The sequence below is a fragment of the Ranitomeya variabilis genome, chromosome 3 (assembly GCF_051348905.1).
Source record: "Ranitomeya variabilis isolate aRanVar5 chromosome 3, aRanVar5.hap1, whole genome shotgun sequence".
In the NCBI taxonomy this organism is placed as follows: domain Eukaryota; kingdom Metazoa; phylum Chordata; class Amphibia; order Anura; family Dendrobatidae; genus Ranitomeya; species Ranitomeya variabilis.
This window is the reverse complement of record NC_135234.1, coordinates 692,225,702-692,242,586: the sequence shown is the minus strand read 5'-3', so window position 1 is coordinate 692,242,586 and position 16,885 is coordinate 692,225,702. Positions and strand designations below refer to the sequence as shown.

The 16,885-nt window shown below is 43.8% G+C and overlaps 1 protein-coding gene across 4 annotated transcripts in view; it reads left to right on the top strand.

Moving 5' to 3' along the window:
• The window catches only part of LOC143817060 (serine/threonine-protein kinase Nek3-like), an 852,762-nt gene that overhangs the window by 811,559 nt on the left and 24,318 nt on the right, over positions 1-16,885 (top strand). For all 4 annotated transcript variants that reach the window (XM_077298145.1, XM_077298144.1, XM_077298146.1 and 1 more), the window contains 3 exons: positions 9,387-9,480; positions 10,253-10,350; positions 14,321-14,404. In XM_077298145.1, coding sequence (XP_077154260.1) covers positions 9,387-9,480; positions 10,253-10,350; positions 14,321-14,404 — 276 coding nt within the window. The remainder of the gene's footprint in view (positions 1-9,386; positions 9,481-10,252; positions 10,351-14,320; positions 14,405-16,885) is intronic.

The window sequence follows — 16,885 nt, the reverse complement described above, 5'->3', positions numbered from 1 at the left end:
CTCTCCCCGTGTACATTTCCTCTACTATATTATCTCTCCCCGTGTACATTTCCCCTACTATAACATCTCTCCCCATGTACATTTCCTCTACTATAATATCTCTCCCCGTGTACATTTCCCCTACTATAATATCTCTCACACTTCCCCCATGTACATTTCCTCTACTATAACATCTCTCCCCGTTTATTTCCCCTACTATAATATCTCTCCCCGTGTACATTTCCTCTACTATAATATCTCTCCCACTTTCCTGTATACATTTCCCCTACTATAATATCTCTCCCCGTGTACATTTCCTCTACTATAACATCTCTCCCCGTGTACATTTCGTCTACTATAATATCTCTCCCCGTGTACATTTCCTCTTCTATAATATCTCTCCCCGTGTACATTTCCTCTACTATAACATCTCTCCCCGTGTACATTTCCTCTTCTATAATATCTCTCCCCGTGTACATTTCCTCTACTATAACATCTCTCCCCGTGTACATTTCGTCTACTATAATATCTCTCCCCGTGTACATTTCCCCTACTATAATATCTCTCCCCGTGTACATTTCCCCTACTATAACATCTCTCCCCATGTACATTTCCTCTACTATAATATCTCTCCCCGTGTACATTTCCCCTACTATAATATCTCTCCCCATGTACATTTCCTCTACTATAATATCTCTCCCCATGTACATTTCCCCTACTATAGTATCTCTCCCCGTGTACATTTCCCCTACTATAATATCTCTCCCCGTGTACATTTCCCCTACTATAACATCTCTCCCCATGTACATTTCCTCTACTATAATATCTCTCCCACTTTCCCCCATGTACATTTCCTCTACTATAACATCTCTCCCCGTGTATTTTCCCTACTATAATATCTCTCCCCGTGTACATTTCCCCTACTATAATATCTCTCCCCGTGTACATTTCCCCTACTATAATATCTCTCCCCGTGTACATTTCCCCTACTATAATATCTCTCCCCGTGTACATTTCCCCTACTATAACATCTCTCTCCGTGTACATTTCCTCTACTATAATATCTCTCCCACTTTCCCCCTGGTACATTTCCTCTACTATAACATCTCTCCCCGTGTATTTTTCCTACTGTAACATCTCTCCCCGTGTACATTTCCCCTACTATAATATCTCTCCCCGTGTACATTTCCCCTACTATAATATCTCTCCCCGTGTACATTTCCTCTACTATAATATCTCTCCCCGTGTACATTTCCCCTACTATAATATCTCTCCCCGTGTACATTTCCCCTACTATAATATCTCTCCCCGTGTACATTTCTTCTACTACAATATCTCTCCCCGTGTACATTTCCCCTACTATAATATCTCTCCCCATGTACATTTCCTCTACTATAATATCTCTCCCACTTTCCTGTATACATTTCCCCTACTATAACATCTCTCCCCGTGTACATTTCGTCTACTATAATATCTCTTCCCGTGTACATTTCTTCTACTACAATATCTCTCCCCGTGTACATTTCCCCTACTATAATATCTCTCCCCGTGTACATTTCCCCTACTATAATATCTCTCCCCGTGTACATTTCCTTTACTATAATATCTCTCCCCGTGTACATTTCCACTACTATAATATCTCTCCCCGTGTACATTTCCCCTACTATAATATCTCTCCCCGTGTACATTTCCCTACTATTATTATATCTCTCCCCGTGTACATTTCCCCTACTATAATATCTCTCCCCGTGTACATTTCCCCTACTATAATATCTCTCCCCGTGTACATTTCCCCTACTATAAAATCTCTCCCCGAGTACATTTCCTCTACTATAATATCTCCCCCACTTTCCCCCATGTACATTTCCTCTACTATAACATCTCTCCCCATGTACATTTCCTCTACTATAATATCTCTCCCACTTTCCCCCATGTACATTTCCTCTACTATAACATCTCTCCCCGTGTATTTTTCCTACTATAACATCTCTCCCCGTGTACATTTCCCCTACTATAATATCTCTCCCCGTGTACATTTCCCCTACTATAATATCTCTCCCCGTGTACATTTCCCCTACTATAATATCTCTCCCCGTGTACATTTCCCCTACTATAATATCTCTCCCCGTGTACATTTCCCCTACTATAATATCTCTCCCCGTGTACATTTCCTCTACTATAATATCTCTCCCCGTGTACATTTCCTCTACTATAATATCTCTCCCCGTGTACATTTCCCCTACTATAATATCTCTCCCCGTGTACATTTCTTCTACTACAATATCTCTCCCCGTGTACATTTCCCCTACTATAATATCTCTCCCCATGTACATTTCCTCTACTATAATATCTCTCCCACTTTCCTGTATACATTTCCCCTACTATAACATCTCTCCCCGTGTACATTTTGTCTACTATAATATCTCTCCCCGTCTACATTTCTTCTACTACAATATCTCTCCCCGTGTACATTTCCTCTACTATAATATCTCTCCCCGTGTACATTTCCCCTACTATAATATCTCTCCCCGTGTACATTTCCCCTACTATAATATCTCTCCCCGTGTACATTTCCCCTACTATAATATCTCTCCCCGTGTACATTTCGTCTACTATAATATCTCTCCCCGTGTACATTTCCTCTACTATATTATCTCTCCCCGTGTACATTTCCTCTACTATAATATCTCTCCCCGTGTACATTTCCCCTACTATAATATCTCTCCCCGTGTACATTTCCTCTACTGTAATATCTCTCCCCGTGTACATTTCCCCTACTATAATATCTCTCCCCGTGTACATTTCCTCTACTATAATATCTCTCCCCATGTACATTTCCCCTACTATAATATCTCTCCCCATGTACATTTTCCCTACTATAATATCTCTCCCCGTGTACATTTCCCCTACTATAATATCTCTCCCCGTGTACATTTCCCCTACTATAATATCTCTCCCCGTGTAAATTTCGTCTACTATAATATTTCTCCCCGTGTACATTTCCTTTACTATATTATCTCTCCCCATGTACATTTCCCCTACTATAATATCTCTCCCCGTGTACATTTCCCCTACTATAATATCTCTCCCCGTGTACATTTCCCCTACTATAATATCTCTCCCCGTGTACATTTCCCCTACTATAATATCTCTCCCCGTGTACATTTCCTCTACTATAATATCTCTCCCCGTGTACATTTCCCCTACTATAATATCTCTCCCCGTGTACATTTCCCCTACTATAACATCTCTCCCCATGTACATTTCCTCTACTATAATATCTCTCCCCGTGTACATTTCCCCTACTATAATATCTCTCCCCGTGTACATTTCCCCTACTATAATATCTCTCCCCGTGTACATTTCCCCTACTATAATATCTCTCCCCGTGTACATTTCCTCTACTATAATATCTCTCCCCGTGTACATTTCCTCTACTATAATATCTCTCCCCGTGTACATTTCCCCTACTATAATATCTCTCCCCGTGTACATTTCTTCTACTACAGTATCTCTCCCCGTGTACATTTCCCCTACTATAATATCTCTCCCCATGTACATTTCCTCTACTATAATATCTCTCCCACTTTCCTGTATACATTTCCCCTACTATAACATCTCTCCCCGTGTACATTTTGTCTACTATAATATCTCTCCCCGTGTACATTTCTTCTACTACAATATCTCTCCCCGTGTACATTTCCCCTACTATAATATCTCTCCCCGTGTACATTTCCCCTACTATAATATCTCTCCCCGTGTACATTTCCTTTACTATAATATCTCTCCCCGTGTACATTTCCTCTACTATAATATCTCTCCCCGTGTACATTTCCCCTACTATAATATCTCTCCCCGTGTACATTTCCCCTACTATAATATCTCTTCCCCGTGTACATTTCCCCTACTATAATATCTCTCCCCGTGTACATTTCGTCTACTATAATATCTCTCCCCGTGTACATTTCCTCTACTATATTATCTCTCCCCGTGTACATTTCCTCTACTATAATATCTCTCCCCGTGTACATTTCCCCTACTATAATATCTCTCCCCGTGTACATTTCCTCTACTGTAATATCTCTCCCCGTGTACATTTCCCCTACTATATCTCTCCCCGTGTACATTTCCTCTACTATAATATCTCTCCCCGTGTACATTTCCTCTACTATAATATCTCTCCCCATGTACATTTCCCCTACTATAATATCTCTCCCCATGTACATTTTCCCTACTATAATATCTCTCCCCGTGTACATTTCCCCTACTATAATATCTCTCCCCGTGTACATTTCCCCTACTATAATATCTCTCCCCGTGTACATTTCCCCTACTATAATATCTCTCCCCGTGTACATTTCGTCTACTATAATATCTCTCCCCATGTACATTTCCCCTACTATAATATCTCTCCCCGTGTACATTTCCCCTACTATAATATCTCTCCCCGTGTACATTTCCCCTACTATAATATCTCTCCCCGTGTACATTTCCCCTACTATAATATCTCTCCCCGTGTACATTTCCCCTACTATAATATCTCTCCCCGTGTACATTTCCTCTACTATAATATCTCTCCCCGTGTACATTTCCCCTACTATAATATCTCTCCCCGTGTACATTTCCCCTACTATAACATCTCTCCCCATGTACATTTCCTCTACTATAATATCTCTCCCCGTGTACATTTCCCCTACTATAATATCTCTCCCCGTGTACATTTCCCCTACTATAGTATCTCTCCCCGTGTACATTTCCCCTACTATAACATCTCTCCCCATGTACATTTCCTCTACTATAATATCTCTCCCACTTTCCCCCATGTACATTTCCTCTACTATAACATCTCTCCCCGTGTATTTTCCCTACTATAATATCTCTCCCCGTGTACATTTCCCCTACTATAATATCTCTCCCCGTGTACATTTCCCCTACTATAATATCTCTCCCCGTGTACATTTCCCCTACTATAATATCTCTCCCCGTGTACATTTCCCCTACTATAACATCTCTCCCCGTGTACATTTCCTCTACTATAGTATCTCTCCCACTTTCCCCCATGTACATTTCCTCTACTATAACATCTCTCCCCATGTACATTTCCTCTACTATAATATCTCTCCCACTTTCCCCCATGTACATTTCCTCTACTATAACATCTCTCCCCGTGTATTTTTCCTACTATAACATCTCTCCCCGTGTACATTTCCCCTACTATAATATCTCTCCCCGTGTACATTTCCCCTACTATAATATCTCTCCCCGTGTACATTTCCCCTACTATAATATCTCTCCCCGTGTACATTTCCCCTACTATAATATCTCTCCCCGTGTACATTTCCCCTACTATAATATCTCTCCCCGTGTACATTTCCTCTACTATAATATCTCTCCCCGTGTACATTTCCTCTACTATAATATCTCTCCCCGTGTACATTTCCCCTACTATAATATCTCTCCCCGTGTACATTTCTTCTACTACAATATCTCTCCCCGTGTACATTTCCCCTACTATAATATCTCTCCCCATGTACATTTCCTCTACTATAATATCTCTCCCACTTTCCTGTATACATTTCCCCTACTACAACATCTCTCCCCGTGTACATTTCGTCTACTATAATATCTCTCCCCGTGTACATTTCTTCTACTACAATATCTCTCCCCGTGTACATTTCCCCTACTATAATATCTCTCCCCGTGTACATTTCCCCTACTATAATATCTCTCCCCGTGTACATTTCCTCTACTATAATATCTCTCCCCGTGTACATTTCCTCTACTATAATATCTCTCCCCGTGTACATTTCCTCTACTATATTATCTCTCCCCGTGTACATTTCCTCTACTATAATATCTCTCCCCGTGTACATTTCCCCTACTATAATATCTCTCCCCGTGTACATTTCCTCTACTGTAATATCTCTCCCCGTGTACATTTCCCCTACTATAATATCTCTCCCCTTGTACATTTCCTCTACTATAATATCTCTCCCCGTGTACATTTCCTCTACTATAATATCTCTCCCCATGTACATTTCCCCTACTATAATATCTCTCCCCATGTACATTTTCCCTACTATAATATCTCTCCCCGTGTACATTTCCCCTACTATAATATCTCTCCCCGTGTACATTTCCCCTACTATAATATCTCTCCCCGTGTACATTTCGTCTACTATAATATCTCTCCCCGTGTACATTTCCTTTACTATATTATCTCTTCCCATGTACATTTCCCCTACTATAATATCTCTCCCCGTGTACATTTCCCCTACTATAATATCTCTCCCCGTGTACATTTCCCCTACTATAATATCTCTCCCCGTGTACATTTCCCCTACTATAATATCTCTCCCCGTGTACATTTCCTCTACTATAATATCTCTCCCCGTGTACATTTCCCCTACTATAATATCTCTCCCCGTGTACATTTCCCCTACTATAATCTCTCCCCGTGTACATTTCCTCTACTATAATATCTCTCCCCGTGTACATTTCCTCTACTATAATATCTCTCCCCGTGTACATTTCCTCTACTATAATATCTCTCCCCGTGTACATTTCCCCTACTATAATATCTCTCCCCGTGTACATTTCCCCTACTATAATATCTCTCCCCGTGTACATTTCCCCTACTATAATATCTCTCCCCGTGTACATTTCCTCTACTATAATATCTCTCCCCGTGTACATTTCCTCTACTATAATATCTCTCCCCGTGTACATTTCCCCTACTATAATATCTCTCCCCATGTACATTTTCCCTACTATAATATCTCTCCCCGTGTACATTTCCCCTACTATAATATCTCTCCCCGTGTATATTTCGTCTACTATAATATCTCTCCCCGTGTACATTTCCTTTACTATATTATCTCTCCCCATGTACATTTCCCCTACTATAATATCTCTCCCCGTGTACATTTCCCCTACTATAATATCTCTCCCCGTGTACATTTCCCCTACTATAATATCTCTCCCCGTGTACATTTCCCCTACTATAATATCTCTCCCCGTGTACATTTCCCCTACTATAATATCTCTCCCCGTGTACATTTCCCCTACTATAATATCTCTCCCCGTGTACATTTCCTCTACTATAATATCTCTCCCCGTGTACATTTCCTCTACTATAATATCTCTCCCCGTGTACATTTCCCCTACTGTAATATCTCTCCCCGTGTACATTTCTTCTACTACAATATCTCTCCCCGTGTACATTTCCCCTACTATAATATCTCTCCCCATGTACATTTCCTCTACTATAATATCTCTCCCACTTTCCTGTATACATTTCCCCTACTACAACATCTCTCCCCGTGTACATTTCGTCTACTATAATATCTCTCCCCGTGTACATTTCTTCTACTACAATATCTCTCCCCGTGTACATTTCCCCTACTATAATATCTCTCCCCGTGTACATTTCCCCTACTATAATATCTCTCCCCGTGTACATTTCCTCTACTATAATATCTCTCCCCGTGTACATTTCCTCTACTATAATATCTCTCCCCGTGTACATTTCCTCTACTATAATATCTCTCCCCGTGTACATTTCGTCTACTATAATATCTCTCCCCGTGTACATTTCCTTTACTATATTATCTCTCCCCGTGTACATCTCTCCCCGTGTACATTTCCCCTACTATAATATCTCTCCCCGTGTACATTTCCTCTACTATAATATCTCTCCCCGTGTACATTTCTTCTACTATAATATCTCTCCCCGTGTACATTTCCCCTACTATAATATCTCTCCCCGTGTACATTTCCTCTACTATAATATCTCTCCCCGTGTACATTTCCTCTACTATAATATCTCTCCCCGTGTACATTTCCTCTACTATAATATCTCTCCCCGTGTACATTTCCCCTACTATAATATCTCTCCCCGTGTACATTTCCTTTACTATAATGTCTCTCCCCGTGTACATTTCCTCTACTATAATATCTCTCCCCGTGTACATTTCCTCTACTATAATATCTCTCCCCGTGTACATTTCCCCTACTATAATATCTCTCCCCGTGTACATTTCCTTTACTATAATGTCTCTCCCCGTGTACATTTCCTCTACTATAATATCTCTCCCCGTGTACATTTCCTCTACTATAATATCTCTCCCCGTGTACATTTCCTCTACTATAATATCTCTCCCCGTGTACATTTCCCCTACTATAATATCTCTCCCCGTGTACATTTCCTTTACTATAATGTCTCTCCCCGTGTACATTTCCTCTACTATATTATCTCTCCCCGTGTACATTTCCCCTACTATAATATCTCTCCCCGTGTACATTTCCTCTACTATAATATCTCTCCCCGTGTACATTTTCTCTACTATAATCTCTCCCCGTGTACATTTCCCCTACTATAATATCTCTCCCCGTGTACATTTCCCCTACTATAATATCTCTCCCCGTGTACATTTCCTCTACTATAATATCTCTCCCCGTGTACATTTCCCCTACTATAACATCTCTCCCCGTGTACATTTTCTCTACTATAATCTCTCCCCGTGTACATTTCCCCTACTATAATATCTCTCCCCGTGTACATTTCCTCTACTATAATCTCTCCCCGTGTACATTTCCCCTACTATAATATCTCTCCCCGTGTACATTTCCCCTACTATAACATCTCTCCCCGTGTACATTTTCTCTACTATAATCTCTCCCCGTGTACATTTCCCCTACTATAATATCTCTCCCCGTGTACATTTCCTCTACTATAATCTCTCCCCGTGTACATTTCCCCTACTATAATATCTCTCCCCGTGTACATTTCCCCTACTATAATATCTCTCCCCGTGTACATTTCCCCTACTATAATCTCTCCCCGTGTACATTTTCTCTACTATAATATCTCTCCCCGTGTACATTTCCCCTACTATAATATCTCTCCCCGTGTACATTTCCCCTACTATAATCTCTCCCCGTGTACATTTTCTCTACTATAATATCTCTCCCCGTGTACATTTCCCCTACTATAATATCTCTCCCCGTGTACATTTCCCCTACTATAATATCTCTCCCCGTGTACATTTCCCCTACTATAATCTCTCCCCGTGTACATTTTCTCTACTATAATATCTCTCCCCGTGTACATTTCCCCTACTATAATATCTCTCCCCGTGTACATTTCCCCTACTATAATCTCTCCCCGTGTACATTTTCTCTACTATAATATCTCTCCCCGTGTACATTTCCCCTACTATAATATCTCTCCCACTTTCCTGTATACATTTCCTCTACTATAATATCTCTCACACACCCCCGTGTACATTTCCTCTACTATAATATTGCCCCCACCCCTGCATTATTATCTATTTATCTACTGGTATGTATTAGATATCAATTTTGCACTAAAGATGATAATATAATTGTTATCTCTTCTTTTCTAGTCTTCGGCTGCAATTAAAGAGTCCAGGCAAGAAGCAATTCTGCTGGCCAAGATGAAACACCCAAATATAGTGAAATTTCGGGAGGCATTTGAAGGTACACTAAATCTACAAATGAAAAATTAAACCTGAAATATGATATATTATAAAGTATATATGTGTTTTAATCTTCTTTGTCCAGTCAGTGTTGTTGAAATTCTGCAGAGAACAAAGTTGATTAAATGTTTGCGGACATCCCCTCTACCTCAGCTTATTTTTTTGTTTTGTTTTTAAATTAAAACAAGCTGTGCATTGCTCACCCTCCCCAGGTCCTACACTGGGTGTCTGATGCTGCTGCGGCTGTCTATTATCTGCCGCGCTGACGTCACATTATTACTGCTGCAGTCAATCTGTGAGCTCAATGGCTCTGCCCGAGTTTCCTGCACAAGCTCACTGATTGTCTGCAGTGCTGTCAACGTGTTCTGAGTGCTGCAGTCAATTATGGTCACCAGGTTAGCAGCAAAGACTGAGCTTTGGATCGAGGGAGGGCGAGTAAAGTCCACTTTTTTTTTTTTTTTAAATTACAAAATTGCAGCCAAGTTAAAAGGGTTTTCAGAAACCTCTTTAATCTTCTAATCCGTTACATTGTTGGCTGGTAACTGGCTGAATCCCTCGCACTTAGACAAAGGGGCAGGACTTGGCAATCTTTTGTCCTATTGCAGACAGAGCACAACAGAAAGCTTCTGCTGCAGACTCTGTTCCTGGAAGCATTGATGGATGACAGTACAGCGCAATGGTTTGAGATCTACTTTTCATCCAAATACTTACCTTTAGCATCAACTACTTGTGACCTAACATTTTTAATTTCCTCCTATGGTTGGTGATGACAGCGGATGACCACCTGTACATCGTGATGGAGTATTGTGACCGGGGCGATCTGCTGGAGACCATTAAACTTCAGAAAGGAAAGCTGTTTCCAGAACACACAGTGAGTATTGTGCTTAATCATAGGGGATTATACTGAACTATCTCTCAGAATGGGAGGACCGGACTCCCTTCCCACCACAACCTGCCCAGCAGCAGCATTCCTCACCTTATGGAAGGTATGTCACCTGCAAATATTAGAAATGCTGATACCCATTGCTAAAATTTCCCATATTTTGGTACTTCCACTTGCACTGACAACTAATATATGTAATGAACTTGGATCAATTAGGCATAGACTCTTATTATATTTGTGTTTTTGCAAAAATGTTACAGATCCATCAGGTCTGCTTCTGGTGCTGATTGTTTTCTCTGCTCCCTCCCTCACTTCTCTTATTGTTAGAGATAACAGTAGAGAAGGGTAATGCGTTTTCCATAGATCTGCAGTGGAGAGGGAAGAAAGTATGTCAGAGAGGGCAGAAAAAAAGCAAACAGGCAATGGGAAAAAGGATGAAAGCACCTGGAGAGGAAATAATTGCAGGATAGATGTTATTCCAAAATATGACCAGTTCAACCTGGATGCACACAATAGCTCACATCCTGCCTATATTGGGCCTCTTTCACACTTCCGTCTTTTTCCTCCGGTCGAAATCTGTCGAGTTTTGAAAAAACAGGGTCCTGCTAATTTTTCTACAGGATCCTGTTTTTTCCCATAGACTTGTATTAGCGACGGATTGTGACGGATGGTCTTCCATTTCATCTGTCGTGCACTGGATCCGTCAGAAAATAGCGGTCCGTCGGAAAATCGCTCAGTGACAGATCCTGCGCTGTCCGTCATCGGCTATAATGAAAGCCTATGGATGCAGGATCCGTCGCTGACCATCACACACAGGAATCCAGCGACATATCCCGTTTTTTCATTCAGAGCATGGCCGGAAGGATTTTTTTATACCTGAAAATGCAGGCAGGAACTCCTTCGACGCATCCGTCATAACACTGGATGCGTTGCACACGTTTTCCACTATTTTCACAACATCCGTCGATACGTCACTTCACTGCATTGTGACCCACCCCGAACGACGGAAGTGTGAAAGAGGCCTTACTGGGAGAGAAAAATGTGAAACGTGGCGAAATCTGCATAACAGAAGGTCTGAAAATAAATTAAGAAATAGAGTTTGCAGTCTGAAATATGCAGACAGTAAATCTGTTAATTAAAGCGCGCTGTTAAAGATCAAATAGCCCGAGGGGAGGTCACGAAGAGCCCACCACTGTTATCACTTTGTCAGAGGAACGCAACTCCACTGCCTGCAATCTTCAAGATAATAACGCAATTGTCTGAGGAGTGATGGACGATATTAGGCCGGTTATTGGGGAAATCACAGTAAGCGTATGGTATACACACCTCTGATCCCAATGCATGGCATACGTGTATATACTCCCAGTACGGTGACTGCCAACTGCATAACCACTAAGCAACCATTAGCTGACACCACCAATCTTGTATATAGGCTGGATTGGACACACAGGTAGTGTATGGCTTCAGAGGTGCGGTTTACAGAGCAAGAAGAGAACGATTACATCTTATATTTAATCCAAAAAGATAGGCAGAGTTGTATATTTTTTTTTATAAAGATAATACAAAATGGGACTAGACAATACAGCATTTGCTATTGCATAAAATAAAAGGAAAAACAAAATGAAATCTGGTCACAGCTGTGGCTTCAGATAGTGGTGAATAAACGTGCCCTGTGATATTCAGATATCACTCGAGTATCTGGGCGCTCTGATGTGCTCGGCACTCGTTGCGCATTGTCTGGTGCTCGGCACTCGTTGCGCATTGTCTGGTGCTGGTGCTCGGCACTCGTTGCGCATTGTCTGGTGCTCGGCACTCGTTGCGCATTGTCTGGTGCTCGGCACTCGTTGCGCATTGTCTGGTGCTCGGCACTCGTTGAGCATTGTCTGGGGCTCGGCACTCGTTGAGCATTGTCTGGTGCTCGGCACTCGTTGAGCATTGTCTGGTGCTCGGATGTAATTCCCGATGCACCGCCCCGCATGTTTGGCGCCTGTTACACAGCCAATAAACAGGAGGGGATTGCCTGCCAGTCACTGCAATGCCATAGCCATTTTGGTAGTGGCATTACTGTGATTGACTGGCCGCATTACCTCGTCAGCTGTTAGAAAAGGACAGGCGCTGCCACGCTCCACACACTGATGCCCTTTAACAGCTCAGGGACAGTTCTTATTGGAGGGAGAGAGCAGTTATCCAGGCCTGTGTGTGCACAGTTTTAGGAATCTGAGCCTTCTAGTGGTGATACTTTGCTGATCCATCATATTAAAAGTAATTCTTAGGGCTAATCTTGTGCTTTGCTGTTTCTATGCACTACAGTCTGCATTTAGCCTAAGGACAGCTGGAGCAGTGAGAGTGGCTGAATACAGCTTCTAGGCAGGGCTTAGGGCTTTGCAGTCCATTGCTAATTATATAACTGCTGCAGGTGATCACATTTATTTATTTATTTTTTTTGGAGGGGGTGAAAATCAACTGTATTATCATCCGTACAGTTCAAAGTGCTTTTTGTGACGTTACGGTGGTTTTAGTACATATTTTTTTGCTTCAATTAAGCAAGGAAACTTAGTTTCCAGAGACCTAGCAATTAGAAAATGCGTGTAGACAGCATTACTTTCTCCCCTTCCCCAGAATTGTTTTTTCATGTCCAGGAGATCTTCAATCAGAAAATGCATAAGGTGTACAGTAAGGGGTGTGGAAGTGATGATGATGGTGCACGCATACGGCGAGGACGTGGGGCAGGTGCGACTGCGCCTGTTGCTGGAGCACAAGCAACACGCCCATCCATGACACATAGCTTCCTGTCTTAGGCTACTTTTACTCATACCATATTGTTTGTGGCCCGGTATTGCAGGTCTTTTTTGCGGGCCTTATTGCCGCAATTTTCAAGGTCTGCCGCAATAACGGACCGCAAAAAATTTGTGGATCGCCGGTTTCCAGGTTCCCAGTACTATAGCAAACCTCCTCCTCCATGCTTCACAGTGGGAACCAGGCATGTAGAGTCCATCCGTTCACCTTTTCTGCGTCGCACAAAGACACGATGGTTGGAACCAAAGATCTCAAATTTGGACCCATCAGACCAAAGCACAGATTTCCACTGATCTAATGTCCATTCGTTGTGTTCTTTAGCCCAAACAAGTCTCTTCTGCTTGTTGCCTGTCCTTAGCAGTGGTTTCCTAGCAGCTATTTTACCATGAAGGCCTGCTGCACAATGTCTCCTCTTAACAGTTGTTGTAGAGATGTGTCTGACGCTAGAACTCTGTGTGGCATTGACCCTGGTCTCTAATCTGAGCTGCTGTTAACCTGCGATTTCTGAGGCTGGTGACTCGGATAAACTTATCCTCAGAAGCAGAGGTGACTCTTAGTCTTCCTTTCCTGGGGCGGTACTCATGTGAGCCAGGTTCTTTGGAGTGCTTGCTGGTTTTTGCCACTGCACTTGCGGACACATTCAAAGTTTTCCCAATTTTTCGGACTGACTGACCTTCATTTCTTAAAGTAATGATGGCCACTCGTTTTTCTTTACTTAGCTGCTTTTTTCTTGCCATAATACAAATTCTAACATTCTATTCAGTAGGACTATCAGCTGTGTATCCACCAGACTTCTGCACAACACAACTGATGGTCCCAACCCCATTTATAAGGCAAGAAATCCCACTTATTAAACCTGACAGGGCACACCTGTGAAGTGAAAACCATTCCCAGTGACTGCCTCTTGAAGCTCATCAAGAGAATGCCAAGAGTGTGCAAAGCAGTAATCAAAGCAAAAGGTGGCTACTTTGAAGAACCAAGAATATAAGACATATTTTCAGTTGTTTAACACTTTTTTAAGTATATAATTCCACATGTGTTAATTCATAGTCATGAAAATACAGAAAAATATTTAAATGAGAAAGTGTGTGCAAACTTTTGGTCTGTACTGTGTATAATATATATATATTTTCATCTCCTCTTTTCCTCCACTATGTAACAGGTCCTCCACTGGTTTGTGCAGATGTGTCTGGCCGTACAACATATCCATGAGAAGCGAGTGCTGCACAGGGATATCAAGTCAAAGGTGAACTAGTTAATGTCAAGTGTCCAGTGAAGTTTGATCATCTGTAAATGCACAATAGTTAGGCCAAAGTTTGCACCAACAAATGCCAGGGGGTCCCAAACAAGCAGTCGTTAATGTCAGCCATTAAATGACCCAGAAATTGATTATCTTCTCTTAAAGAGGTTGCAGATGATTAGAAAGTTTTGTTTACTCTGTCGCCTCATTGGGGGACACAGGACCATGGGTGTTATGCTGCTGTCCACTAGGAGGCGACACTATGCATAATCTGAAAAAGATTAACCGTGGCTCCTCTGCAGTATACACCCCTGGACGGCGTCAGCCTTATCCAGTTTTTGCTTAGTGTCGCATAGGAGGCACACCTAAGATTTTTTTACTCCGTTTTTTTCCGACGGATTACAGATGAAGAAAAGTGGGTCTCCTGCGAGACTCCCGGCATGGCTCCTTCCTCGGCCCCCTATCACGGGGTGCCCGGTTGAAGTAGAGATGGCTATTCCCCATGTTGCTTTTTCCCCAGTCCCTCGGGTGGTGGTTCGAAGTCGAGACCCCCCCTCCTTCCCCAATTCCTTTTGGTTTCTGGGTTGAGGTCGAGGCGAGGATAAAGGCCCCTGAAGGTGACAGCAGCACCACTCCCTAATCCCCCTCTGGGGGTATTAGGTTGAGACGCCTCAGGTAGGGCCTGTACAGGCAGCACTCTGAAGCTCCCAGCTATGGGCCAGCACACTGCATCCAGGGACCTAGCCCAGCTGCGGGCTCCTGTTGGGGCCGGGGGGAGTGCAGGCAGGCATGGCACATACAGACACAGGGCTCCCTGCGCCCCTGTCTCTGCGGCAGCACCAGCTCTATACTGCCTCAGGGGGACCCCTCACAGGGCCCCCCTCCCGCTTACAGCCCCACCGCTATCCTGCCTTTAAATCCGGGGTGTCCGGTCCAGATCCGAACACCCCTCCTCCCCCCCCCCCCCCCCCCCCCGGACTTCCGCGCCGGCCTGGAGCCTTTCTGGGCATCAGGCATCTAATTTAGTTCCCGGCTTCGGCCTAGCTGTAGCCGCCACCTCCTCTCCGCCCCCCCGGCCCGCCCTCCAGATGACAAATATGACCCTCTAGAGTGTCATAAAGGGGGTGGATCGAGACAGAAAGGGCGCATTTTTACAAAGCTTTGCCGCCTTTTTCTCAGCTCTCCGCCCCCTTCTCCCTCTGCAAGGTCCTTTGCATAGCAGCCCTTCTGCACTCTGTGCACTATGCCGGGCTCAAAGTCCAAGAGAACCAGGCAGGACTGCTATTATGCATTCTGTACAGCCTGCTGGACCACTCTCCCCAGTGGCAGCACGTAACGCGCTGCCAGGACTGCATCCAGACTACTGCGTCAGAGCCCCAAGAAGCCCCTGCCAATGCCTCGGTGTCTAATGCCATGCCGGAATGGGTCACTCAGAGGTCGCAATCTATGACGCAGTCTATAGATAACAAACCTCCACATTGCTTCAGGCTCTGCAGATTCATGCCTCGGCTATGACCGCTACCCAGCAAAGGGAGAGCTTGACTCAGGAACAGAAGGACCATGGCACATCCACGTCTAGGTCAGAACGCAAGCGGACCCATAGGTCAAGTCCATCTGCGTTATCCCATAGCACACGGTCATCCCCTTCTAGGGAGAGACACCGTAGTTCCAAGTCATCTAGACCGTCCCCTTCCAGGGGCAGACAATGCTGATCTCCACAGTCCCCAACCAGAGAAGGCCTCCTCCCCAGCTCACCCAGCAGGGGACGCCTCAGTGATGCACAGGATTCGGAAGGCATCTGTGACTCCGACTCAGACAGGGAAACGGAGGGGTCCCTGATCCCAATCCCCCCTACCAATACAGCACTAGTCGAGGACATAATCTCTTCCATCCATCGGGTGCTGGACACTTCTAATCTGCCACCAGAGGATTTCCTTTGAAGGACCTCTGAAGCCGCCTAAGTTTTTTTTCTAACCACCCAGAGTTTAAAGCGATCCTTATAGAGCAGCTCTCACAACCTGAGAAAAAATTCGCTAATCGCAAATATCTGGAGGCAAGGTACCTTTTCCCACAGAAGGACACTAAGGAATGGACAGATCCACCCGAAGTGGACCCCCCAGTCTCTAGACTAGCAGCACAGACTCTCCTTTCACTGCCAGATAGCTCAACCCTCAGGGACGCAGCAGACCGGCAGTTAGAACGCATGGCTCGTTCAATTTTCGAGGCGGCAGGGGCCTCCCTGGCTCCCGCATTCGCTTCAGTTTGGGCTGCCAAGGCCATACTGGCTTGGGTCAAAAATTTACAAGCTGGCCTCCAAGCATCTGCACCTGAGCTGTTGGACCAAGCGGCTCAAATAGCAGTTGTAGCAGATTACATGCTTCATGCAGCTCTATTCAGCAAGGGGCGTAGCGGGGATAGCATCAAACGCCATCACGATTCGGCATATCCTCTGGCTGCGGAATGGAAAGCGGACGCAGCCTCAAAGAA